Source organism: Epinephelus lanceolatus, chromosome 10 (genome assembly GCF_041903045.1).
Source record: "Epinephelus lanceolatus isolate andai-2023 chromosome 10, ASM4190304v1, whole genome shotgun sequence".
NCBI lineage: Eukaryota > Metazoa > Chordata > Actinopteri > Perciformes > Serranidae > Epinephelus > Epinephelus lanceolatus.
The window spans coordinates 35185414-35211345 of NC_135743.1; the positions used below are offsets into that span (position 1 = coordinate 35185414).

Genomic DNA, 25932 nt, shown 5'->3' on the forward strand with positions numbered 1-25932 from the left:
AGCTGACTCTTTACAATCCTCAGTTAGGTTCAAGGTTCATGTATTTTCATTCTGCACAACAAAATGCAAAAATATCTGTATGGTAGAGTTCTGAGGATGAGTTAAAGAGTGTTAAAGCCTGAGGAAATGCTGCTCTGTGGTCTGGTGGTACGACAGTGGACACTTCTATATCGCTTGCCAGACGTCAGCATGGTGAACAGGCTGTGGGTATTGTCTTTTAATATCCTTTGGCATCTGCACAGGCACCTCACTGATATCACTGATACTCAGTAGATAGGTACCAATGATATTCTGGGTGGTATTAGTCACCGGCTGCATAGCCCTCCTATCCTGGGCCGGGCATTCCATGACACTTTGTAATGTTTTGAGTCGGGATGCTTTCTATGTCTCCTCTGTAAGTTGACAGGACTTTGGCAGGGGGACTTTTGCTTTCTTAAGTTTCCTTGAGAAATACAGATGTTTCTGAGCTGACAGGATACTTGACATCTGCCTAGTGAGCAGACAGAACTTACACTGCGTAATGTAAAAACACGATAATGTGTGGTTCTGTGTTGCCTATTTTTTTAAGGCAATGACCTACTCCAGTTTAGTTTTCCTAACTCTAGTAAAATGGTTTGACTTATAAATGTGTTTTCATTTATGAGGAATTATGTTGATTCCACATTTAATATGATTCATTACCTCCATTTTTAAAAAGTTATGTCAACAGTAAAACATTTCCAGTTTATTCGTCCTTGTTATTTGACTTTTATGACCACCAGTTATAATCTATAAAAGCCTGTAAAGAAAAATCCAGTAGTTCTCACTGTTTTCAGTTCTCAGGCTCAACTGTACAATCCCACACCACCTCTTCCACTGTCAGAGACAAGAGGAAGGAAGTGGTACAGCTCAAGGATGAGTAGGCCTTCTGTGACTCACACGCTGCCACTGACCCGTGTGGCAACCTGATAAGCTCACATTATGTCTCAACTGGCCCTGCGGCATAATACCACGCCAGCATGCCAGCCCAATAGGAAGCTGCCACATGATGCTCGGTGACAGCCACAGACCTTTTTTACCATGGGAAGGAATGAATGCAGTCCATACATGGGCATAGATGGAGCGCATATGATAATGTGCCATCCTGCTGAATATGCAAATGCGGAGTCAATGTAGGTCAACAAAGTAAATCTTTATACTCTCATGCATTTCAGTGCATTTTAATGAATATTTCATCAAAGGGAAGGATGCTTTTGGGTGAGAATCATTAGCCCTGTTACCAATGGCAACAAATATTTAGAAAAACGGGAGAAAACGGAATCAGACAGACAGTTTTAAAAATTATTTCATTACACCATCACCACAGTGATATGCAGAGATATAGAAGTGATGAAAGGTTATACCATGAAATCATGCATAAGCCCTATATTCATTCATTACAGTGAATTACTTGATTGCATAATGCATGTTAGCGCAAATATAATTTTCCTCAGCACAGTGTGTTCCACCAACCTGTGTACTGAGCGCAGCTGGCCTGGAAACCTCACACAGTTAAACAAATATAACAAAGGTATTATCTGCCAACAGCACATTGACCTAAGTGTTAATCAGAGTTGACCTTAACGCCAACATCATTGCCTCCACTACACACAGTGATTTAAATGACTGAATAATGTATATATGACTTGCAGAAATATTTTGAGAGAGATAACTCAGAGCAGGTTAATTAGGGAGACAGCATTCAGCATGCAGCACTGCTTTGGCTTTGGTAGCTTCTGGATTGTACTGGAGACACACAGCTGGAGAATCAAAGTGCCTTTCATGTTCCAGGACAGTTGTTCAAACAGAAATGACTTTGCCGTCATAGGGCTTTCTGATCACAGCTGTAGGTTGCCCCACCTGCAGGTCAAATACAAAGCAGAAGGAAAGGTTCAGTGACCTTTGTGTACAGTATCTCATCAGGATCTGGCTGCTTCAAATACAGCATATGTCTCAATTTCAGTCTTCTGAAAGGTGCTTTACACATAAGCAGCATTTCTGTGTCTTCTGTTTTAATTATGACACTCACTTAATGAACAAATAATGAATCAACATTATCAGTAAATACTTTTAACCCAAGCTATCTCTAGACCGCTGAAGATCTGGAGTAAAGAGAGTGAGATGAAAAGGTCAATGCCATTTCCATATCTGTAAAGTAAGCGTTTTTGCATTTCCTTAGAAAGCCTAGATCCGCTGAAGGTAAATGACAAGACCTCTAAAGCAGATGACAAACATGTTATATCTTGTTGGTATAATTTGTACTACAAAAATGACAAGTTGAGGTTTTTGGGGTGTTATTTCCTGGTCTATTTCTTGGGTGAGTGTAAACCTGTAAACTAATGTTTTTTGTCCACTTGGAGGCATCAGAAACAAGTTGTGGCATCAGGTACGTTACAAATCTAAGATCAACTGAGTGGTGCATTTTTTTGCAAAAAGTTGCATATTTTCGAATCCAGCAGATGCATAGTAACATCAGCATTTATTTTGAGTCATGTGTCTGGTCACCTGACAAGAGTATGTCTCAAGTCTTTGCACACAAGTCCCAAGTTAAGTCTCAAGTACTACTGATTGTCCTAAACAATTCATAATGCAGTCTTTACCAAATGTAATGCCATATTAACAACAGAGTAATAATTAACAAAAAATAGGAATGCTTTGTAATATTGGTATTTGTCTGTTAAAACAAGTTTGTCGGAAGTTGTGTCTCCATCTATAATTTTCAATTCAGCCTTCTTAACTTAAATTCATTACATATATTCTACAGTTCTTCCGTACTTCCATACATTAATTACTGTGTGAAGTTTTAGGGAAAAACATTAAACGATCACTAATCTAATTTTCTTACTTCACAAGAGAGTGATTAAAATCATAAACATGAGCCCATTATCCGACACATAAACCATTCATAAATTCACAAGTACTCAAATTTAGCAAAGTTGAGGGGTGTCGGTGGCTTAGTGGCAGAGCAGGCGCCCCATGTACAAGGCTGTTGCCACATCGGCCCGGGTTCGAGTCCAGCCTGTGGCCCTTTGCTGCATGTCACTCCCTCTCTCTCTCCCCCTTTCACACTTAACTGTCCTGTCCATTAAAGGCAAAAAATGCCCAAAACAATATCTTTAAAAAATTTTTTTTAGCAAAGTTGTAGATTTTAGAAATGCCAGTGATGTACAAAGCATACACCAACATGTTACCAGACTGCATCCAGAGGTTGTTTCAAATAAGAGGATGTCAGTATGAACTGAGAGGGAAATGTATGTTCACAACAAAGACCAGAACAAAAGTAAAACAAAGATGTGTTTTAGCATATGGAGTTAATTTGTGGAATGGTTTAGAAATGGAAATGAAAGTGTGTAAAACACATAACCAAATAAAAGAATTAAACACAAGATGATTAAAAAATATAAAACTGACATATGAACACCAGAAATGGGTTTGGGAATTGGGTAGAAAACAGGCATATTTAATGTATATATAGTTAGTTTTTGTTACTGTCTTGTATTGCTCTGTATAATTCAAAGGGAGCTGACAGAAATAATTAATGTTAAAAGGGGTGGGTGTAATAAGCTAAGTCTTCAGCCTACACCTTTTCAGTCCTGTTCTGTTTTTTGTTTATCTTTTGTTTTAAATCTAAAAAAAGACATAACTTAATGTTTATTTACTGTCTATCTAGCAGTGTATTTGAGTTTTATAAGTTAGAAAATGTCCAAACTAAAACTAACCCTAAACCTAGAACTAAAACTAAAACTAAAGCTAAAGCTAAAACTAAACTAAACTAAATAAGTTGTGTTGGAAGTGGTTTTTGAGTTGGTTAGGTTGAGTCTAAAGTATTTCAATTTGTGACTTGAGTCGAAGTCATACAGTATGACTCAAATTCACACCTCTGGTATTCATTCTCTTGTAGCTCTGTGTTTGTTCTCCATGATGTCCTGAGGGAAATATGTGGCTTCTAAATGCTCCACTATGTCCATCAGCTAATCTGTACTAGCCAATTAGTATACAGTGGGTTTCTTGGGTTATTTCACTCAAAACAGCTGCCTGCAGTAGCTGAAAATGACACTATGAGAGCAATGAGATTGGACCAAAAGAGTAGAGCTGCAGGCTGGAAAACTAAAACCATGAGCTGAAAGATGCTAAAACACTCCGCACAGCTGAGGAGAAATGTAGTCTCAGGTGAGAATTCTTTGTAGGTCTTTCATTATGAGCAACTAATTTCACATTACACACCATCCTTTGACCCATTTTTAAAATATAAAACTGATTATAGCAGCTTTAACAAATACATGTAGAGCTTGACTGACCTGATCCCTCTGCTTGACTCTTTTGTAAACATATTCAGAGAAGGGTTTTCTGTGGATGAATTTGCCATGCCCTGCTGAGGCGTTCAGCTGGCCACGCTCATAGACCACTTTGCCTCTGGAGATGGTGATGACAGGGACACCATGGCACTCCATGCCCTCGAAGATGTTGTAGTCCAGAGCCTGGTGGTGAGTCTTGGCTGATATCTTCCTGCCAGGACACAAAAACACAACTACAGGTTTGCAAACAGCTATTTAAAATGACTTTAGAACTAAACATCTTTATCACATAAAACTCTTATGATAAGTGATGTAATCACAGTATACTTTCTGAATACCAAGCTGAAAAAAGACAACAGAAACCAACTGTAAAATTTTAATGTCCTTATCTGACACTGACTGAATCAGGCCAAGATGTACTCGTACACAGCATCAAGCTGCTGCGGCTCACTTACTTTGCAGCAACAAGCAATATAGTGTAAATGTATTATTTACAACTTTTGCTCATGTGATGCTCTCTTCTCTAGAAAGGCCAGAGTGGGACATTGGAGAGGAATGAGTTTTGAAAAAGAGACACAAAACAGGCACCCAAACAAATTTAGCACAGCTGCAATAGAGTTTATTGGCCAAAATGATTAAATTATTTGAATTATTTATCTAAAACCACTCATGGCAGAACTGGCTTTATTCAAGTTTTATGTAAAACTAATAATTTAGTACTATGCTGGTACTGCACTGTGTTACTGCTGTGATCTCTCTCCCACCACATGGAACAAGTGTGAATGGAAACAAATACCATTTTATGGTTTTTACTCTATTTATGTATTATTGTGCTACTCACTGGAAATACTATGCTTTCTATTCCACTACATTTAACCAACAGCTACATTTACTAGTTATCTTGCATAGATTTTTCATAACCTAAAAGACACGTGATGAGCTTGTAAAATGCATTATTAGCAAATAAACTACCACACAATGTAAAGTGAGGTCGTTAAATGAGCTGTATTCGACATCAGAGCATATCTATCCCTCTGAGCCATGATTGTCTGCACATGGCACTCAACATGGAGGTGGTACAGCTGGCAGCTTACAGTGCTAAGGGCACAAACAGTGCTAACAATGGCCACGGTGCTGACAGAGCTAATGATTTGAACGTGGGTGGGCAGGTACACTTTGGCAATGATGTTGTTCTGCCACTGTGGGTTGCCACAGTCTTATCAGCTATATGAGCGCAGTGCAGAACAGCGGTGAGCTACCCAGGGTGATACGCATGCAGGGAGTCACATGCACTAATATGCATGCCAGACTGTCTACCACAATAAAGAGCAGAGAGGCTCGAATTACGACACTTACAGAGGGAGCATGACCTCACTACTCCACTATGCCTTACATAGCAAATTGTCTTTTGCTGGTATATTAATGCTCTGAATGTAGCATGCAACTCTTTTAAAATTAGCTCCATCTCGACCAACCATAACAGCACGCAATATAAGATTCTTGACCTTTTGGCGGCAACAGAAAAAAGCCTTTAACACAACATGTAACACCATTTAAATTAACACGGGGAACATAACATAGTTACCAAACATCCAGCAGGCATTTAGTTTAGGAGTTGTGTTTCCAGTCATTCTCCTTCAAACTCTGTTGTTTGGTCTCCACCGACTTTTGAGAAAATATTTAGTTTTTCAGCTGCTGCTCAGTTTTTTAGAGTTATTTCACTGTGAACAGCTGCCCAGTGTAGACAATAACAACGCCAAGAATGGTGACAGTGAACTAAAACTCTAAAGTTAGTGACATAAAACCAAAACAGTGAGCCAAAAGACACAAAAACACTCCAGAGTTGGTTGATTTTTATCTGTGTGGTCATTACTACAAGTGAACCCTTTAACATACAAGTGTAGTTGTGATCCTTTGTTCATAAAAATTATTGAATTAAGTAGCTACAGAACCTGTGTACTTCCACCACTGCATGCAGTCACTAATAGTAGTTGTATTAACCTACTGCACCTCATCATTAGGGTGGTTTAAGGGCTTTCTTGAAAATGCAGAAAATTTCCAAGAGGGAGAGCCAGTTACATTTTAGAGTAGAATAATCCAATGCTCTGCACAGTACAGAGTGATGAAAGACTGAAACAGCAGGGGACAGTGAAATAGATCTAACTCAGCCAGTTAAACACATTGGATATCTTTTTCTTTTTTTTAAGTGAGCCCTCTTTCCCCCGTTTGCACACATGCACATTTCTTGCTGACTTGTTAAGTCAGACACCATGCCCAGTGTGCACTGACAAAAACAAGATGCGTCCTCATTATTCAAGTAGCCCAATTATGAGACACAAGGCAAGTGACTGAACTTCCTAGGCGTCTGTGGTTATGCAACCGTTTGTGGCCCCTGGTCCCGGATGTTATGGAGTGACACTTGTGCTGAGGGCAATTAATTACAAAGTTTCACAGATGAATTCACGGCTGCAGCAATCAAACACGAGGTGCTGTCATGCTTGAAAGGCATTATAACATCCGCAGACACATGGTAAAAACAGAACACACACACACAGTGAGACAAACAGGTGACGTCCGAGGACAACAGGCCTGACAGGATTGAAAAACTGTAAATTCCTCCACAGTAAGAATTGTGAGGGTCTCACACAAGCTTTTTCAGTGTTACCAGTGAATTAATTCACAGGAAATTACACCGGAGTGTAATGTGTTCTTCTCCAATTCACATGAGCGGTTAGTAACTTCCCTGAGGGGCTCAGCCCAGATTCTGCAGCAAACAGAGCAGTGCTGTGCCATTCTAGGTTATATAAGACTTACTGTGCTAGAGTATGCAAGCTACTAGAATGCAAACTGTCCTCTGTGCCTGCATCTGTGCATGTGCTCCACAGAACAGCATACTCTCCTCCGCTCTATATCTGAGACTTATAGAATGAGAATAATAAGAAAATAGAAACAATCACATGATCAGTTTTCATATGCAGCCTTGCGATATTCTGAGCAGGTTACTGAAAATAGCCTTAATGCTGTGTGTTTTATCTACTATGAAAATTGGTTTAGCTCCCACGTGAAATATTCGTCATCTTTAAGATCCTCACCATGACCCAACAGCATCATCCCACTGATGCTGTGCACATCTAGCTTAAGTAAGAGTGTTAAAATCCTTCCTAAAAAAGATAACAAAAAATGGAAAAGAATGAATCATTCCAACAGTCTTGTTTTTTTACTGACAGATGTGATTCATATGTAAATTGTGTTATGCTTTAATTAGCTGCTGTAGGTAAGTGATGATGACATACCCTGACTTCTGGAGAGAGCACAATCAGCTTATGTGTGTGTGATGAGGTGGCACAAGATGAAAGATACATCACTTCTCTTTTTTAGTTGCCTTTATCTATACCTTGCATGCTTTACTGCTAAACTTTATAAACCTTATCTTATTCAATACTATACTTGACACCCTGGAGGCAGGCTTTCAAACCTGCCCAATGTTTCAGCAGCACCATCTGCAGTCTGCACCTGCAAGCAGCTGCTGATAGCACTGGTAGAAATGGTTAACTTAGTACTAAGAGATAAGAGAGCATTCAGAAGTCATTGGAGTTGTACACAACTAAGACTTTGACGAACAGTGTCCACGAGTATTCCTTTCCTGCTCATTTCAAAAGCTAATGCTGGATGGCTGGAATCAAGTCCTCACCTTGTCATCTTGGGGTCCCAAATAACCACGTCAGCATCCGAGTTCTTGGCAATACGGCCTTTCTGTGGGTAGAAGTTGAAGATTTTTGCTGCGTTGCTGCTGGTGACAGCTACAAATCGATTCTCGTCCATTTTGCCGCTGTGCTGAAGAAGGAAACACACAAAGTAGCCAGTTGGAAAAAGGGGCCCACAGTGGATGACAACAAAATACAGAATTAGCAGGCAAAAGGTCAGCGCCTTACTGCAGCAGCAAGCAACTCGTTTCTGCCAAAATATCATCTAATGTGTGATTTGTAAGCACTGTGGAATGTGGTAAATCTTCTCAGTGGCCTTGGTGCAGCCGAGCTAAAACACTGGCGTCTTCACAACAGTGAGAAAATGCAACGCTGGCTTTCTGCAGCAATCTGCAGCTATTGTAGAAAAACAGAGACACTTTTAATTCAGTAAAAAATAAAATGAGTAGAATAGTTAGTGCTTACTAGGGCTGTCAAACAATTATCTTTTAAAATCATGATTAATTGCTGAATTTGAATAGTTAATCTTCACATGTTCAAAATCCCATTCTTTTGCATTTCAAAACAGTTTTGATGTCCATATTTATGAGATAAAGCAAATCTTAGAGTGTGCTGATTGGGATTCACATGAATGCAAAGAAATGAACTTCATGATCATGACTTTTAAATTTATTTGCTTTAAATCAGTGCTGCACTGTGACAGCAGTGTGGTCTTGAAACCATGACTAGGAGGCAGGAGACAACTTTAAAGTGCTTATTCTGGGAAATACAATGTTGTTTGTTTCTGTTTGGGGTTTTTTTTGGAGATGATTACACTGTTCCAGTAGAGAAAGTGCAGTTACTCTGATATAATTTTGATGACTCACTGATGTCCAGTGATCCCAGGTTAATGTGACAGATTTTGCACTTATCAAGAGTTCCAGTGTATTTGCTTTCTCTGAATCATACAAGTTCTGCTTACAGCTTTCTTGAGAACCACTCATACAAACACCTTCACGCTCTACACTGCACTTCTTTCGGTCCTGAGCAACACACCTCGGCCCCAAACAGCTATAGATTTAATGTTGTTTAGATATGAAAAATATTGAATTATGTTGCTATTGTTACTCATGTTTCCAGACAGAGATATGTTACTGGTTACACTGCAGATTCAGATTTTACTTCCAAAATGTAACAATTGTTGAACAATGTGATTTACGTAAACTTAAGCACACTGTGCCTTCATTGCTTCATATTTTTCTCCTCCTGCCCTATGCATCCTTGAACACATGCATTAAATTTTTCAACGCCTATATGGCATAGAAAGAAATCAGAAACACTTGAAATCATGTAAACTACAGCAAATAATTTATTTCAGTGGTCTAAGTGCCACAGAATAATTTGAGTGTTGAAAAAACTTTCAAAATCCTGACAATTTGCTTTAGAAGACAGCCAAAGTCATGGACAACAGTCTGGCTTTGAATATGCTCAGATTAGGCATATACAGAACAATTTTCTGAGAGTGCAGTTATTGAATCTTTGGAGACACTACAGTGTGTAAGAGTGATTTTATTGAATATTTTTTCCAATGAAAATTCCCCCAAATAATGCAAAAGCACTTCATTTTGTAGTATAACCAACAGGAAACCATTGATATGTGAAGTGATTTTGGGGACACTACATGTCATAAGATTTAAGTTATTGAAAATGTTTGTACTCCCTTTTTGGTGTTGCACTTAGTATTCAGTCCCTGCTCACTGTCTCACAGCCGGCTGTGCTCATAGAGACACGTTATCTGTCCAGCTTGGAGGACAGCTCGTTTTGATGAAATGTAGTTCATTATTATTGTTTGTGTCCCGTGCCCAAATCGCACCAAATTCGACACCGCACATCCTTGGTTCCCCAGAAATACACCTGCCAAATGTGAAGTAGTTCAGATGAACGGTTCTCGCGTTATGCGGACGACTAACAAACATACAGACAGACTCCCTGCTTTACAGTTAGCCTATAGTGGTGTGTCTGTGGAACTCTGCAATTACACCGCCTAAACACTGGTGGGGTTTCTGTAAAGTGCTGTGAAGTTTAAATCACACATTAAACATGGCTGAATAGCTTCAGTTTCAAACGAATTACACAAAACTGACATCATTATCACTCACAAGATTCACTAACAAAACACTTTTCTTTTGCTGGAAACGTTTTCCCCACAAATACAACATGCTAACGTTATTAGGACAAGGTCCTAGGTCTACAGCATTTTACATTGTATAAATTAGCCTAGCGGCTAGCAGAGTTTCCTCTGCTTATATGAAGGCAGGAACAACAGCAACATTTAACAAAGGTAACATTACTTAAATCGGCTCAATTCCAATTCACAACATTAGCCAAAAAATGAATGGTCTCTCACTCAACACGTTTTCTCCACAAATACAACATGCTAACATTATTAGCATAAGCGTATGATATTTTACATTGTATGAATTAGCCTAACGGCTAGCAGAGCTCTGCTTATATGACGGCAGGAACAACAGCAGCATTTAACTAAGGTATAATTACAAATTTCGGCTCAATTACAACTCACAACATTCACTGTAAAAATTACTGTCTTACACTAAACACTTCTTCTCCACAAGTACAACATGCTAACATTATTAGCATAAGCCTATGGTGTTTTACATTGTATAGATTAGCCTAGTGCCTAGCAGAGTTCTCAACCTATATGAAGCCAGGGATGACAGCAACATATAAAGTAACATTACAAACTTAGTCTGAATTACAACTCACAACCTTTGCCAAAAAAGTAATTGTCCTACACTCAAGTTGTTTTCTCCACAAACACAACATGCTAACATTATTAGCATAAGCCTATTACATTTTACATTGTATAAATTAGCCTAGTGGACTTCTTTTCTCACGAGTCACACATAGGACTTGAATTGTAGGTCTGCAGTCAGTTGCCATCCATTTAGTAAATGCTGTGGTTAACTTCTTACATTTAGTTTCATCCACAAGTCTATGGCGACTCGCTCACTCAAAAACAGTGCCAGCTTTGGCTATGACATTGCGCGCTGACATCAGTCTGATAGTGGCATCTGTATGGTCAGCTTTTAAGCGGTAGCTCAAACTGTAAGTATTTTGTTGATATTCTAATTTAGTTTAATACAAGGTGCATATTACTTTTGAATTGTCAACTGAGCCATCCAGTTTTTTTTTTTTTTTTTTTTTTTTAAGTTTAAGGACCCACTCAAAAGTGCAGTGAGGTATTCTTAGACTAATGTTAAACTAGATGATGATGTCCCACTAAGGGTTAAAAAATGTACAATGGATCCCTGCCCACTGTTATGTCAATGCATAATGAAAGCCACAAGGCAGCTTGAAAGGGGCCCCTGTAGGAACCTTGTGATTTGAAATGATACTATGCATATATGATGCATATTCCCCAAATTATTTGGCCTCCACACACGATGAGTAATCAATCTTGACTATGCATCACAGTAAAACGTATCAAGCTGACGTAAGAAACATGCAAACAGGGACTTTTAATCTAAAAAGCACAGTTGAACTTGTTATGTTGTCATTAGCCCAGTTTCATACATCGTTTTATTCAGCCCACTGCCACATCGCTGCAAACTGTGTAATTACATGGATAATGTCAGGAAGCTGCGTAGTAGCTGTTAATGGCACAGCATGCAGCTCACACTTGTGCTGTTTCAGACTCAAGTGTCAATGCTGAACACTGTCAGATAAAGTGTATTCATAATGTTATGACTTACCACTCCTTTCTCCCAGATGACAGACATCCTATCCTCCACTCCATTCACTCCATTTGGGATCTTGGTGAAGTCGTCTTTGCCGAGAGCCTTCTGGCACACAGAGAAGGTGCAGTTGTCCGTCCCCGTCACACTGAGATCATCGCTAGCACATTGATGGATAAAAACATGTATGGATGAATGACTGGATAGATGCTTGAATAAATAATTAAAAATACAAAACAAGTAGCAGTAGCCATAATTATTTAATAATTACTGAAGCTGAGTTAATATGCAAATTGGAACATTATGTAAATTCTGTCAGCTTCAGTGTCTTCTCCTGTGTCACCCTTAACTGCTGAAATAAATTTGAATATATGATGTTACCAGGATCACAGCGAGTGTAATGTCTGCCGTGTCCACACTGTAAAACACTGAGCTGCGTCTCTTCAATAAAAGATGCTACACACATGAAATGTTTAATTATTGATATCTGTGAGATTGGTCATATTTGTGCATCTGCTAATACGTTTTTATGCAGCCTGTAGTTGTGTGACGGTGTTTGTGCTGACAGTGTGTTGTCGTCTGTCCACTATGGAATGCGCTGTCAAAAGAGGAGCAGGCCATATATTATGAAGAGGCAGAGAAGAAGAGACAGCTCCATGTACAGCAACACCCTGGCTGGTCATCTGGAGACAATTACGTATGTACACTCTGCTGACATACAACTCTTACATGTAAAAAACACTACACTAGAGTTTATGACACAAAGTCACTGAAAAGAGACTTGTTTTTAATGTTTTTTAAGGTGGAAAGTCTAAAGTAGTGTTTTTTGTTTGTTTGTTTGTTTAGGGCTGAAAGAGAAAGAGGGACAGGAACAAGGCTGCCAAAGAGGCTGACGGTAAGACAGTATTTCTGTGGATCACAGCGTCTTTCCATGAAAACTGAATGACATGACCACATGGGATCACACTGGACTAATGTGAGATCACAGATTGTCAAAATACACAGAATAAGAAGCAGCATCTTTTACTGTCTTTTATTGATCAGTGTTTTTGTTTGTTTGTATTGCAGCATCTGCATCTACATCTGAAGAGGTCACCCAGCCACCTAAGAAACTGCGTGTGACCCCAGTGTACATGGGTGTCACACAGGCTCCTGACACACAGACAGATGTGGCGCAGCCTTCTACTTTGCAGAGAGGTGTGATCGAGGCTCCTCCCAGGCAGACCAACCTGATTTGCCATTCCATCACACAGGCTCCAGAAACCATGGACGTGTGTGACAAGTGAGACCTGCCACAGCATCAGGCTCAGCCTCAAGCTCAAGCTCAACCACAGGCTCAGCCAAAGCCACAGCCACAGCACACGACACAGGCTCAGCCAAAGCCACAGCCACAGGACACGACACAGGCTCAGCCAAAGCCTAAACCACAGGACATGACACAGGCTCAGCCAGAGCTTCACTCACAGTTTCAGCCTCAGTCACCCTCCTATTCAGACACCTACCTATGTAATGTAGATCTGTCTGATCTACTTGATCTGTTCTGATCAGTCACATGCGTTGAGGGTGAGGTTGAAGCGAAACAATTCTCAAAATCCTCCCAAATCCATCTTCTTACAATTGCTTTATATTCTAAATAAAAAATACTTTCATTTTACTTGTTGTTTTATTCTGTCTTTTATTCTAGACTTATGTTATGACAGTGTTATGAAATTTGGACTCTACGTGCTCATTTTCAAATTAATGTTGTTAAACAAAATATTGAAGTGAAATAAACTGAGAATAAAATTCCCAAAACTTTAAGCAGCCATTGTTTGTTTTAATCTGAGCGTTCCACCTTTAGTTCACCTCACACCTTCAGATGACAACAGTCTACACCACACCTAGAAAATGTCTGCCTTAACACAGCTGACACAATAAAACACATATGTTTAATATAATATATCAGTATTTTCTCATATTTAGCATATTTTAGGTTTAACCCACTGTTTTCTTTTCCCATTTTGCTGCACAGAATGGGATTCGGTGCTACTGCTACCATCGTTGGGGAGATATATCATCAGGAGGAAAAGCGCTGCAGAGAGTGCATCACAAGGAGTGAAGTTGCGTCTTCTTTTCCTCGCAGATGACGGTTCAGGTTCATTCTCTCCTGTTGCATGGTAAGTGTGGTCCATTCGCAAACTTTATAACTAAAAAAACTTTTCACTACTCTGTATCGACGAACTTCTAACACTCTCTGCTGTTTCCTCCTCCTTCTTCCTTCCTTCCGCTGTCTTCGTTGGTTTATTTATACATGCAAAATGCGTTCTCTGGCTGGCTGGATTGTCCGCTCGGGCTGCCGTACATACATGGCGGCGCAAGATGGCGACCTCTCTAAAGCAAGGCCCTTGCTATATATATATATAAAAGCATAATTATAAGGCTACGGAAACCAAACGAATTTTATTTTATAGTGATTATACACTCATATAAACATATTAACAGGTAGAATATTCAGATTCAGATTCAGTGACAGTAAACCATGCCAAATATTACACACTGGCCCTTTAAGAGCAGAGCTGTCTCTGAAGTTGCAGAGTTATAGAGTTATAATGTATGCTCAGTTTAGTCAAGCTTAGTAACAATTAGGATCCTCAACTCTCACTGTTGAGTCACAAGGAATAGTTTTGTCATTTTAAATCATGAGGCAGATAGATAGTTCTAGGATGAGATTTTCACTCACATCCCTTTACATTTAGCTAAAGGGCAAAGATTTAAAATTTAAATTCACTGTTAGTATGTTTTCATTTGTTTCATAGATTTTCTATAGATTGGTGGTTTCAAACATTTTCTTGTGGCCTGTTGTTACATGAATCATGCAGTTTGTAAGTTCAATTGAAGAGTAATTTTCCCTTTTCAGATTTTTCCATTTGACTAGTAATCTTAAGTGCATTAAGTGAGGAAATTATAGCTTATAGTGTTTGACAAAACAAGGCAAAACTTTGAACAGATGTTTGAATAATAGACTACACTGTACTGCAGAGCTTCGTTTGTCCTTCCTTCCTGTTCTGCCAATAATTTGTGTGTTACGATACATTCCTTGTATACTCTTTCTACTCCTGTATCTGCTTCAAAAAATGTAAGTTATTTTAATCCTACTACTTTCTATTCTTTTGTTTGCTCTGCTATTTACAGAAGCCCAACAATGGCAAATGTGATTTTATTACTATTTTTACACATATTTTATATGTGACTTTAGTCAGAGTATTTTTTAACTTTTTTTCTTGCAAATGTATGACTTTATAATCTAAGAGAAAGTTCTGTGTTTTTTATTGGACTATTGTGCATGTAAGATCAGTCTGATCTTAATTGTTTTATTTCATCTGTGAAAATGGCAAAAAAGGAAAGTTTTGGCAGGTGAATTTATTTATTTATTTTTTAAAGTGTTTCTTGTTGTCATACTTATGTCGGCCACACGAGGCATAAATGGCTAAATGCATTCATATTTTCTTTCAGGTGAGTTTTAATCTCTCCAAACAGTCTAAACACAAGGTACATATGTGTACCTTATGTATCATTACTCTACAAAAACCCAATTGCTCCAAAACAGACATGCTAAATTACAAGGCACACTAATCGGTGATGATATTATTGGTTGCTAAGCTTTCAGTTGCACCTACTTGGCCAGTAGGTCCATGAGATACCCAGGGGTGCTGGGGTCAGGTCTGAGGGGAGGACCCATGACGAAGCCAGCGGCATGGGCCCATTCCTGGTGCCAGTAGTGAGTACCGTCAATGCCCAAACCAGCTGCAATAGGCTCCCCGAATACCACGTGCCCTATAGAGAGTGAGCAAAAAAAAAAAATTCTTTTTTCAGAGGTCACATGCTGACACCAAAGTAAGTTCCACCTGCTGAAGAAGACTGCAGGATATGAGTGAACCTTGGGTTTAGAATCTTAATCACTTTTAACAGACTTTTCCACCATGACAACAAAAGAAATCCCATGGAGACATTGATTAATTGACCTTGTCACTTTTTTAATTAAAAGAAAAGACACTGAATACCAGGATCAAATATTAACACTGATATTGGTTCTGTCCTTTAAAAGGCCATGTAGGGCCATCATTTCCCGACCTTGCCATATTTCAACAGCAGGGGGCAGCAAGCCCACACTCACCATCTCTGCGTGCATTGGACAACACCTTGGCAGCAGATTTGCTCATGACATGCACCACATACAGGGGGCAGTTGACCGCACTGGCGATGGTGATGGCTCGCTGGGTGGCTTCGGCCTCCACCTCCTCCGGCCGACACATCTCATGGCCCTCTGGCCCTGTGATGCCCAGGGACAGCATCTTCTTAGCCCCCTGTCGAGTCCCAGCGGGGACAGGAACAACAAGGAGAGCAGAAAGGTTAAAGGAGATGGAGGGATAACAACAGCACAGTATCTGTCCAGGCAGAGACGAACACAATATAACTAACACAGCTGTAACTGAACTAACATCAACTAATAAAGTCAGTGCAGTGCATTAAAACATGTTGAACCTTATGTGTTGAAATTGGCTTTACTTACTTACTGCTTGTCGTCCCACAGACCCCAACAGTGTATATGTATATAAGATAATAATTGCAAAATTGTTATCCCCCCTTTTCTTCTAATCTTTTTAAAGTGCATTTGTAGACAGGTATTAAAGTGGTGACCCTTCCTTTTGTCACCAACTGGATTTGCACATATGGTGAAATTGACAACATATGGAAATGACAATAAAGCAACAAGTAAGGGAATATTTTGTGTTTTATATGTCATATGTGCTATGCATGAACAAATACATATCAATTTTGTTTGACAAAAAGTAATTCATAGACAAAGAAATGTACAGTATGAGTATCTGTTCAATAAAAGCAATCTTAATAGTTATTTTGGATTTTAGGGGGAGCAGTGCTACATCAAATATACAGCCAGCACCAATCACAGATGAAGAATTATCAAAATGCACTGTATTTAATGATGTTGTACAGCTAGAGAGCCCAAACAAAAGTTATTTATGTTTTTTCTGGAGACTTCTGAAATGTCATCAGTTCATGAAGTACCATGCTGTAATCATGTGTTCTCCACCACTACAGACCCACATTTCACATCTTTGACATTTGCTGCTTCCTAGTGGTGAACTGTTGTCATGACATTTAAAAAAAATGAATTGGAAAATACAAACACATTTCTGAGAAATAATTGGCCATTTTGACATGTCACAACAAAAAGGAGGCTCTGGAGCCAGCACATCTAAATGAAACAGCACATCTAATTACACTGGTGCTTTTTTGGAAACACCATCTCAAACTACCTTTGGAGAAAAGGGCTCTTGATTCTTGCGACAGTCCTGAACTCTTCTGGTTAAACATTTTCTGCAAGTAATAATGGACAGAGCAAAGGCTGCTTTGGGTATTTCATCACTTTACTTTGCTTCACATTTGCTGTCATTATTACCACAGACAGCATCAATAGACCTTGAACCACCTGGAACATGTAGTGACCCCTGGTTCAGTCAACATGTTTCTTAATTCAGATTTTTCAGAAATTACAAAATGCAATTTCTGCATTTCTGTTACAGAATACCACTGAATTTTTATTACTATTACTGCCACAATGTCTCGTCCTATGTGACACTTAATTGTATCTTGCATTAAGACACACATAGCTACCATCAGAGTTAAACATTAACCCATCAATATTTCTGGACTGTGGTGTGTTTACTCATACATTTTATTTATATGACCTGACTTTACTTCAGCGTTCCTGATAAAGAGGACAGCAACACAAATGCCTCTCTAGGCATGGGGTGATTAGGACTGATGAGCTGACTGAGTTCTTTTTCATGCATTCATTTCTATCAAATTCTTAATATTAACCATATTGCTTTAGCTAAGAATGGGAACACAAATGGAAACTATTACTATTATGGGTGAATGTGAATAGTTTTAAGTTACTACAGTATTTGTTAGACTCTGTACTAACACATTATTTGCACTATAAACAGACATACTTCACTCTAGTTAATAAACAGATTATCACATTAGCTCCTACTAACCTCTGCAATCAGGTCTCCATTCTCAGCGTGCACCTGAGCTATAGCGCCGATCTCCTTACACTGGGAGAAGGCAGTGTATAAATCACAGTCCTGCAGCATGAACACACCTTTATAGACCATAAACATCTTAAAGGAATTGACCCCCTTCTCTTTGGCCAGTGTCTCCATCTCTTCTTTGACCTAAAGGAAAAAATAGTTTGGAGACATGCATGGAGGAATAGATGAGTATCTTTGATTCTCATGCGCAGTATCCCTCTGTAAAAACAGGATTTTTTTATTCTAAACAGACATTTGTGTGTGGTGCAATTTTTATTTGGAATTGGCAAACATACTCATAAGCTGACGCTTTGGCAAAATGAGCTGTGTTTGTCTAAATGATGTGCTAATTCACCTTGTCACTCCACCATGTGACAGCGACATGCAGCGAGTAGTCGCAGCAGACTTTGGGGTCAGCTTTCTTCCGCCAGCAGTTGTAGGCCTCCAAGAGTGACTTGCTTTTTTGGGGGATGACAAAGTCCATAATCATTGTGGTCCCTCCTGCCAGAGCGGCCTGACAAAAGACAAACATTACCACACAGAGTCAGGTTAAAATTGACCTTAGTTAACCCTGCAACATACAGCACCTACCATGTATGTGAAGCCTATAGCGCTTGGTCTTTGCCAGGCATTTGTTCAGAATGCTCACTAATATTGAGACTGTAGTGTACAGTGTTGTTCAGTCAGTGCTGGTGAGAATATGCTGCTACATATTTGTTATGTTTCCCTTTGCCACATCATGACATTTTGCAGTGCTGTGACTGATGCATTCAGACAGAGACTCTCTGGCCTCTGTTAGTTGCTTCATGTCGCCCTGACACCTCAATTATAACACTTCTGACTGTCGCACTACTAATAAAGCTGACACAAACTGCTAATTTGTATTTGATTTATTATGACTCAGTTGTAAAACAGCCTGTTAAACTGCACTATACGAGGTGTAGACAAAATAACATACAGGAGGAACTCTGGTGCAAAGTAATATGTTTTGATGAGGTTCTTTGTTCAAAAATACATTTCTACACTTTTCGGATTCTGTGTGTGCGCCCTGTCCTTAAATCCCTGCCATAAATCTAAGTTAAGTCCAACAAGTTCAAAATATACTTCTGGTCAAACCCTTCAAAATAAAACTCCAGCATATACAAATACAAAATAATGAATTACAAATACTACAAATGGGGCATCAGTAAAGCAAATTGAATACACTGCAAATTCTTACACACCCAAGTTCATTACATTAATTTCTATGGCAGTGTGGAAAGTGGTAATGCCTTAACATGCATAGTATCATTTAAATTAACATGTAGGCTACTGACCACAAAAGACTAAACATAAGTCACAAAACCTATGAAAAGGGGCAGAACAACTCCAAAGGGACACAAAACGACTAAAAAGTAACACAAAATGATTACAAAGGGACATTCAACAGCCACAAGGAGATGAAAAATGAAAAACACATAAAACAACTAAAAGGAAACACAAAATGACTACAAAGAGACACAGAACATCTAAAAGAGACACAAAAATACCCCAAGGAGACACAAAATGATCAAAACCACAATCTGACTAGAAATAGAAGCAAAAGCGCCACAAAGTCTGTGTCTTGCTCCTATACGTAAGAGAGGTGGTGGGGCCCTTTGCATATCTGTATATCTGCCCAGGGACCCACTGTCTGATGATCCTCATGACTGCACCTTAGTACACTGCTGACGTTCTTTTCCTTGAATATCTCTTGTCTCCATCTTCTACTCTTCAATTCAGGGGCAAATATTGCGCTCCTCTAAATTTATTTGATAACTTTGGATGCTGACTAATTTGCAGAATCAGACTGACAATAGAAAATATGGTCACCAAATTAAAAAAAAATATTATGTGTTAGTTAACACTGTATTTGCAGGAATGTGCGCAAGACTGACATGATACTGGTATAATTATGACATCACATCCTGCCATGAACATGACTAATCTTAATCACAGAGTATTTTTAAACTATAGTATTACTATTTGCACTCAAAGCTTTTGATGAAGTACTTTTGGTAGCTTGTGCTGCCAGTTTATTCTAATGTGACACAAGCAGCCAATGCAAGGTGGTGATGATGAGGAGGAGGAGGATGAATATGATGCCTCTGCTATTTTAAGTAGACTCGGCTTTGTAACTTGAAATAAATTAATAATATAAATAAATAATTTAATTAATTTAACTTCGGTTATTATTCTGTTTGTCTCAGTCTAACTTGACGCACTTGAATGCGTCTGGAGCCAGTCACTTTCTGTCTGCTGCAAATCAAATATAGTCACCTTGGTACCGATATAGAAGTCGTCCACAGCTGTGGTGCCCATGAATTCAAACTCCATGTGTGTGTGCGTGTCGATGCCGCCGGGGATGACCAGTTTATCGGTGGCATCGATGACTCGCACTCCCGCTGGGATCTGAAGATTCAGCCCAACTTCTACTATTTTCCCATTTTCAATGTAGACGTCGCTGATCACGGAGCAGTCTTCATTCACAACTTTACCTCCTTTTATCAAGATCCCGCTGGGCTCTGCCATCCCTGTTGTGCACAACTGAGAGACTGTTTCAAGTCAATTAAAGAAAAGAAGCCAGAGTTTGTGCAGACTGGAGAGAAGTGACTGCAGCGGTCTGACACTCGTCTGTGTGTGCAGTAAGTGTGTTCAGAAACTTAACCATGTGGGTCAGTTCCAAAGTCCATGTGAGGACCTCATCCACAGATAGGCATTCAGGATTATTCAACTCCTGACCACTGTTGCCAACTCCTCAGTAAGAAAAGTAGCTATTGGCTGTCCTAAAAGTCGCTAGAACTCGCTAAATGACGTCATCGCCTAATTTGCATAATTGTCCATATGCATGTAATTGTAATGGCTGCTGTAGGAGAGAGGAATAACATTGTGGGAGAGACAAAAACTGAGTAAAAAAACACCCTGAATATGTTTAGAACTACAAATGAACCTTTTTTCAGTGATTTATATTAGACAAAGAAAATTTTACATTTACATCCCGCCCTGACTGTAAACCAGGTTGGGATCAGAGCGATAGATCAGCCAGCGGCGGTTCCGCGCATGTGCGACTCACTTGCAGTCTGGACGTGGAGGGGTTAACGTCTCCTGCTCTGACTGCTGCTGGGAGGGAGGACTGGGCCGTCTGTGAGTGCTTTGGGGCGAGAGAGGAGCTCACGGCAGCATCCGCTGCCCGTTGAGAAGACTAAGAATGATACGTGCTCTCACAACAGAGTCTCCAGAAGTCTTCAATAACATCAGAAAAAGTCGCTAGATTTGTCGCTAGTCGCTTTTTTGAAAAAGAGTCGCTAGAGGGGTCTGAAAAGTCGCAAAATATAGCGACAAAGTCGCTAAGTTGGCAACACTGCTCCTGACACTAAAAGGAAAGGAAAAGAAAACGGTGTCCTTTTTCAGACCCCGCTCTGTTACACAATAACAATGGGGTTGTATTTAACTCAAAGGTCCGCCCGCTTCATCATGGTTTGGGTCATATTACTTTGAAATGTAGTCAGTTGCTGAATACAGTTTACATAGGGATTTCTAGTTATGTAATGCATTGGACTACAAAAAAAAAGGTAATAATCTCAATGTTTTTGGATTTCTTCAAACTCAAACATTGGAAATATTGCACCTTGTCCAAAAAGAAAATGGACGCAGGCACAAAAATCTGAGCTCCACAAAAACTCCCTTTTCCTCTTAAAACATCTCAAACGTTTCCAGTGCAAATAAAATGCATTTTACATACTCACGACTTACAGTTGTTAACCCTTATTAAAGGAACACATCAACCACATAATGACCAATATCAGTTACTCACCCTGTGTTACTTTGAATTGGTGAGGAAAACTTCATTTTCGTGCATGCAGTGAATGAAGAATCCACAAAGGCAATTATTCTTCATGAATTGAAGTAAACTGGGTCCACACATTACAACAGCAATGTAATGTTCTCTTTAGCTGTTAGTGTGTTTGTGTTAATTTCCTGTTTTATTTTGAAATCCTGTTGTTTTTGGTTGATGTCTAGTTTTACTTCCTGTCTATGTTCTTTTCCCGCCTTTTGATCACTCACCTGTGACTGATTTTTAATCACCTTCACCTGTGTATATATACCATGCGTTTTCATCAGCCCTCTGCCAGATTACCATTGTCTCCCAGTGTGTTCATGCTTTCCAGCCCTGTGGATCTAGTTTTGTTTGCCTGTTTTTTTGGACTTTGAAGACTTTTGGAATGTTACTCTTGGAATTGCCTTCCTTTGGATTCTGCTTGAATTTTTGAGTAAAGAACTTTGACTTTCTGCATTTTTTTGTCCTGGGTTTTTTTTTCTCTGCATCTGAGTCTTTTCTTCTGAAACGTGTCAGCAAAACTATTTCAAAACATCTGTTAACAACCTCTCTTACAACTCCAGCAATATCATCCAAGTCTGACTTAATCAGTCCTATCCTCAGTACTTCCCAAACACATGTATTATTTGCTATGATAGTGACTTGTCTTAGGAACCCCATGTGCTAATGCGATGCTGCAAGACTGCTTTGAGTCCACAGACTGGGACTTGCTCTGTGAGCCGCATGGGAAGGACATCAACAGCGTGACTGACTGCTTCAGAGAATACATCAAATTCTGTGACAACACCACCCTGCCAACCCGGACTGTGCGCTGCTTTCCCAACAACAAGCTGTGGATCATCAGCAACCTGAAAGTATTTCTTAATAATAATAAGAAAGCCTTCGGGTCTTGGGACAGGGAAGAACTGAGGAGGACCACAGCGTGATCTGAGGAGGAAGCTGAGAGAGAGCAGGGACTCCTACAGGAGGAAGCTGGAGGCCAAGCTCCCACAGAAAAATGTGAGGGATGTGGGGACTGGAATGAAGGAGATTAGGCTTGTGCTGATTTCCAGTTTAACCGGTTCGGTCCGGTTTAATTTAATTTTAATTTAATTTTTTTTTAAAATTTGATATACTTTGTTAATCCCTCTGAGGGGAAATTCAATGTTTTCACTCTTGCTGTCAATTACACACAGGTCCGAAATACACACATGCACAAACAGGACCTATACATGCACAAAGTGGAGAGATGTCAGAGTGAGGGGGCTGCCTTGATCAGGCGCCCCGAGCGGTTGGGGCGTTCGGTGCCTTGCTCAAGGGCACCTCGGCAGTGCCCCGGTTTAAGAGCTCCACCTGGTTTAATTCACGTCAACTGGATAAACCGGAGGAGAGAGGAAAAAAAAAAGGTTTTTCACATCAGTGGCGTGTCAAGGGACTATATTCAACTTATCTTGCATTGTAACATGCATTATGACAACTTAATAAGGTTTATGTTTGTTTATAAATGAAGTGGAGGAGCCTACAAGTGTTTTGTTTAGTTTGTCTCAGAGGCTTCAGAGGGACTCCACAGCTCCGCTCAGCTGTCTGCTGCTGCTGCGAGAGATCAAATTTCACTGGGGGCGGGGAAAAGTGCGAAGGAGTCAGCAGTCATTCAGTTTGTTGCCCTAGTAACCCGTTTCCACTGAAGAAGTTCCTGGTACTATTTGGGGGGCTGGAACTACTACAGGAACGTCCTCTCGCTCGGCCCTCTCAACCGCCGTGTCTCCACTGAGAGAGCGGAGTTGGAGGAAGGTTCCTTGGTGTCCTTCTGCGTCTTCTTCTTCTTGTGTAACCTTGTGTGTATTGGCGGTTAATACAGCATTACCGCCACCTAGTGGATAGGCCCTGTTTAGACGACAACGGTTTCTCTAAAAACGGAAAAGTCTGTCCTTTGTGTTTTAAAAAACTTCTGCGTTTATATGACAACGTTATTGAAATGATCCCCGTTCACACGGAGCCGCAAAATCTACTGGAAACGCTGTAGTATGCACGCCAGGTCAATGGGTGGCAGTGTAAAATTGCAAAGCAACACCACAGCATGATGGCATGATGGCATGACGCCATGCGCCTGCGCTGAAGCGCCTTCCTCCACAACACGGTGATTACAAACCAAAACAAAGAAGACACACTGGGAAAAGCATGCACAGATAACTTTGTCTGGATGGACGACGAAGTGGAGTTGCTACAGTAACAGATCTACACTTCACTTCAAATCAACAGGGTGAGCAGCACAAACAGAGCTCAGCATTGTTGTTGTTACGGTCAACTTTCTTGCGCATGCCTAGTGACTGTAACCGTAATGCGCATGTGCGAAAAGTCTCCGTTTTCAGAGGAACTGCATATTGCAAGTTTAAATGACAATGGAGATACTGCCCTTTCCAAAAAGTTGCACTCTGGAACCTGTTTTCAAATCTCAACTAAAGTTTAACGTTTTCAGTTGAAATTGTTGTCGTATAAACGGGACCTTAGTTCACAGCCCTCTGCTGGCTCCTCCACCACCACCCATGCACACCCAGACCTCCACACACCCTCTCTACCACCAATGCTTCCCCCACTCCCGTCCTCAACAACCCCTCAACCCCCAAGCTCTCTGAAGATTATCTCGCTGAACAAAACCTGTAAGTATCATAAACTTGTGTTAGCCACAGAGCTTATTTTCTGACATAATCCAAAACGCAATGCAAAAATCACATTCACTTTCTCTTCCGGGAACCAGCGCGATGCTTTTGACGTCAGACCTGGCACACTGTATAGACTGAATAAACTCATTAAGAAGGCTGGCTCTGTGATTGGCTGCAAACCGGACTCATTTGGAGCAGTGGTGGAAGGAAGGACATTGAACAAACTGTTATCCATCATGGATAATCCTGACCACCCTCTTCACCACCAACTGGACAGACAGTGGAGCTCTTTCTCCAACAGACTGATACAGCTTCGATGTCTCAAGAACTGATACAGAAAGTCATTCCTTCCCCAAGCCAAAATGCTATATATTACCTCACCTCTGTCTGACAGAGAGCACCCAGAGCTCTCTACAGTCGGTCCTCTATAGCTTAATAGTTACAATAATTTGTTTGCACTGCTGGTCATAACTTATTGCACACTATTACTTATTGCACAGCTATTTTGCATATTTTTACTACCTCACTTCTCACTGTGTTGTGTATATAATTGATCTTCTTTGTCTTACTTATATTTTTATTTTATTCCTGTGTATTTCTCTTGTATATCTTAAATTTTAGTCATCCCAATTTCATGTAATCTGTAACTGCTCAACCCTGTAGCACTCTGGCAGCTGCAACACATATCTTCTGAGCAGTTTCCTCCATCCAGCCAGTTGTTCAGTAAAAAGTAATACACTTAACTAGATATAAGTGCCATCAACATGTAGGCTAACACAATGGAAGTTATTCCCAGACTGGGCAAATTATTTTCTGGTGTTCTTCACTGAACCCTTTTTCCTTCTGTTCTGCATCTTGTGGCAAGTGTACTGTGTGCCCTTCAAGTACCCATCATGTACAATGCACACAGCACACTACACACAAAGAACCCTTAACCGACACCTGTAGTGTAACCTTATCACTGCTGGGAGGAGAAACGGTAGGACTTTACCTGTTTTTGTTGTTTACACTTGGAATAAGCTTGCTTAGGTCTTTCTGCCTGAAATCCTTTTCTACCAAAATTTTTTCCCCTAGTTTTAATCAAGACATTCCTTTCTGGCAGACAGCCCTCTGGGCAAACTTCTCGCAGCAGGGCTGTTACCAGAGTGTGGACTAAAAACAAAAAGGATTTTCTTTAGTAGAGCTGAAGATACAGTTGGGCAGTTGTCATTTAAAAGCATATTTCAGCCAAGATGCTGCGGCATGTTAAAGTTGATGGTAATCCAGTGGGATTAGGAATATTAATGAATCAAAATCAAAGCAATGAAACACAGAAAGTGTGTGTTATACTAGAGGAACTTTGTAGAACATTGCTACCTTAAGACTATAGCTCCCTATAAAACCTGGTATACATAGTCTCTGGTTTTATTTAATCCCCCCAGTGTGTTGAAGTAGAAACAGTCTTAACAGTGACTCAAAGTGCCACAGATTTAAAAAAGAAAAAGAAAAAAAGGGGCCATTAAACCGATGCTAATTAAAAAAGCGTGTGTGCCATGTAGAAGCAGAACTTCTTGAAAACATTACTCTGTCATATATAACTACATACACT

General features: G+C 39.9%; 1 protein-coding gene across 1 annotated transcript; it reads right to left on the reverse strand.

The window, feature by feature from the left end:
- Positions 1 to 1150: 1150 nt before the first annotated feature.
- dpys (dihydropyrimidinase) lies at positions 1151 to 20534 on the reverse strand. The gene is made up of 9 exons (XM_033641265.2): positions 20148 to 20534; positions 18205 to 18363; positions 17814 to 17993; positions 15905 to 16094; positions 15408 to 15564; positions 11770 to 11911; positions 8005 to 8147; positions 4317 to 4524; positions 1151 to 1878 (listed from the first exon to the last, which is right to left on the reverse strand). Exons 1-9 carry the CDS (start codon positions 20397 to 20399, stop codon positions 1819 to 1821), a joined length of 1491 nt encoding a protein of 496 aa, XP_033497156.1. The 5' UTR covers positions 20400 to 20534; the 3' UTR covers positions 1151 to 1818.
- Between the last annotated feature and the right edge of the window lie 5398 nt (positions 20535 to 25932).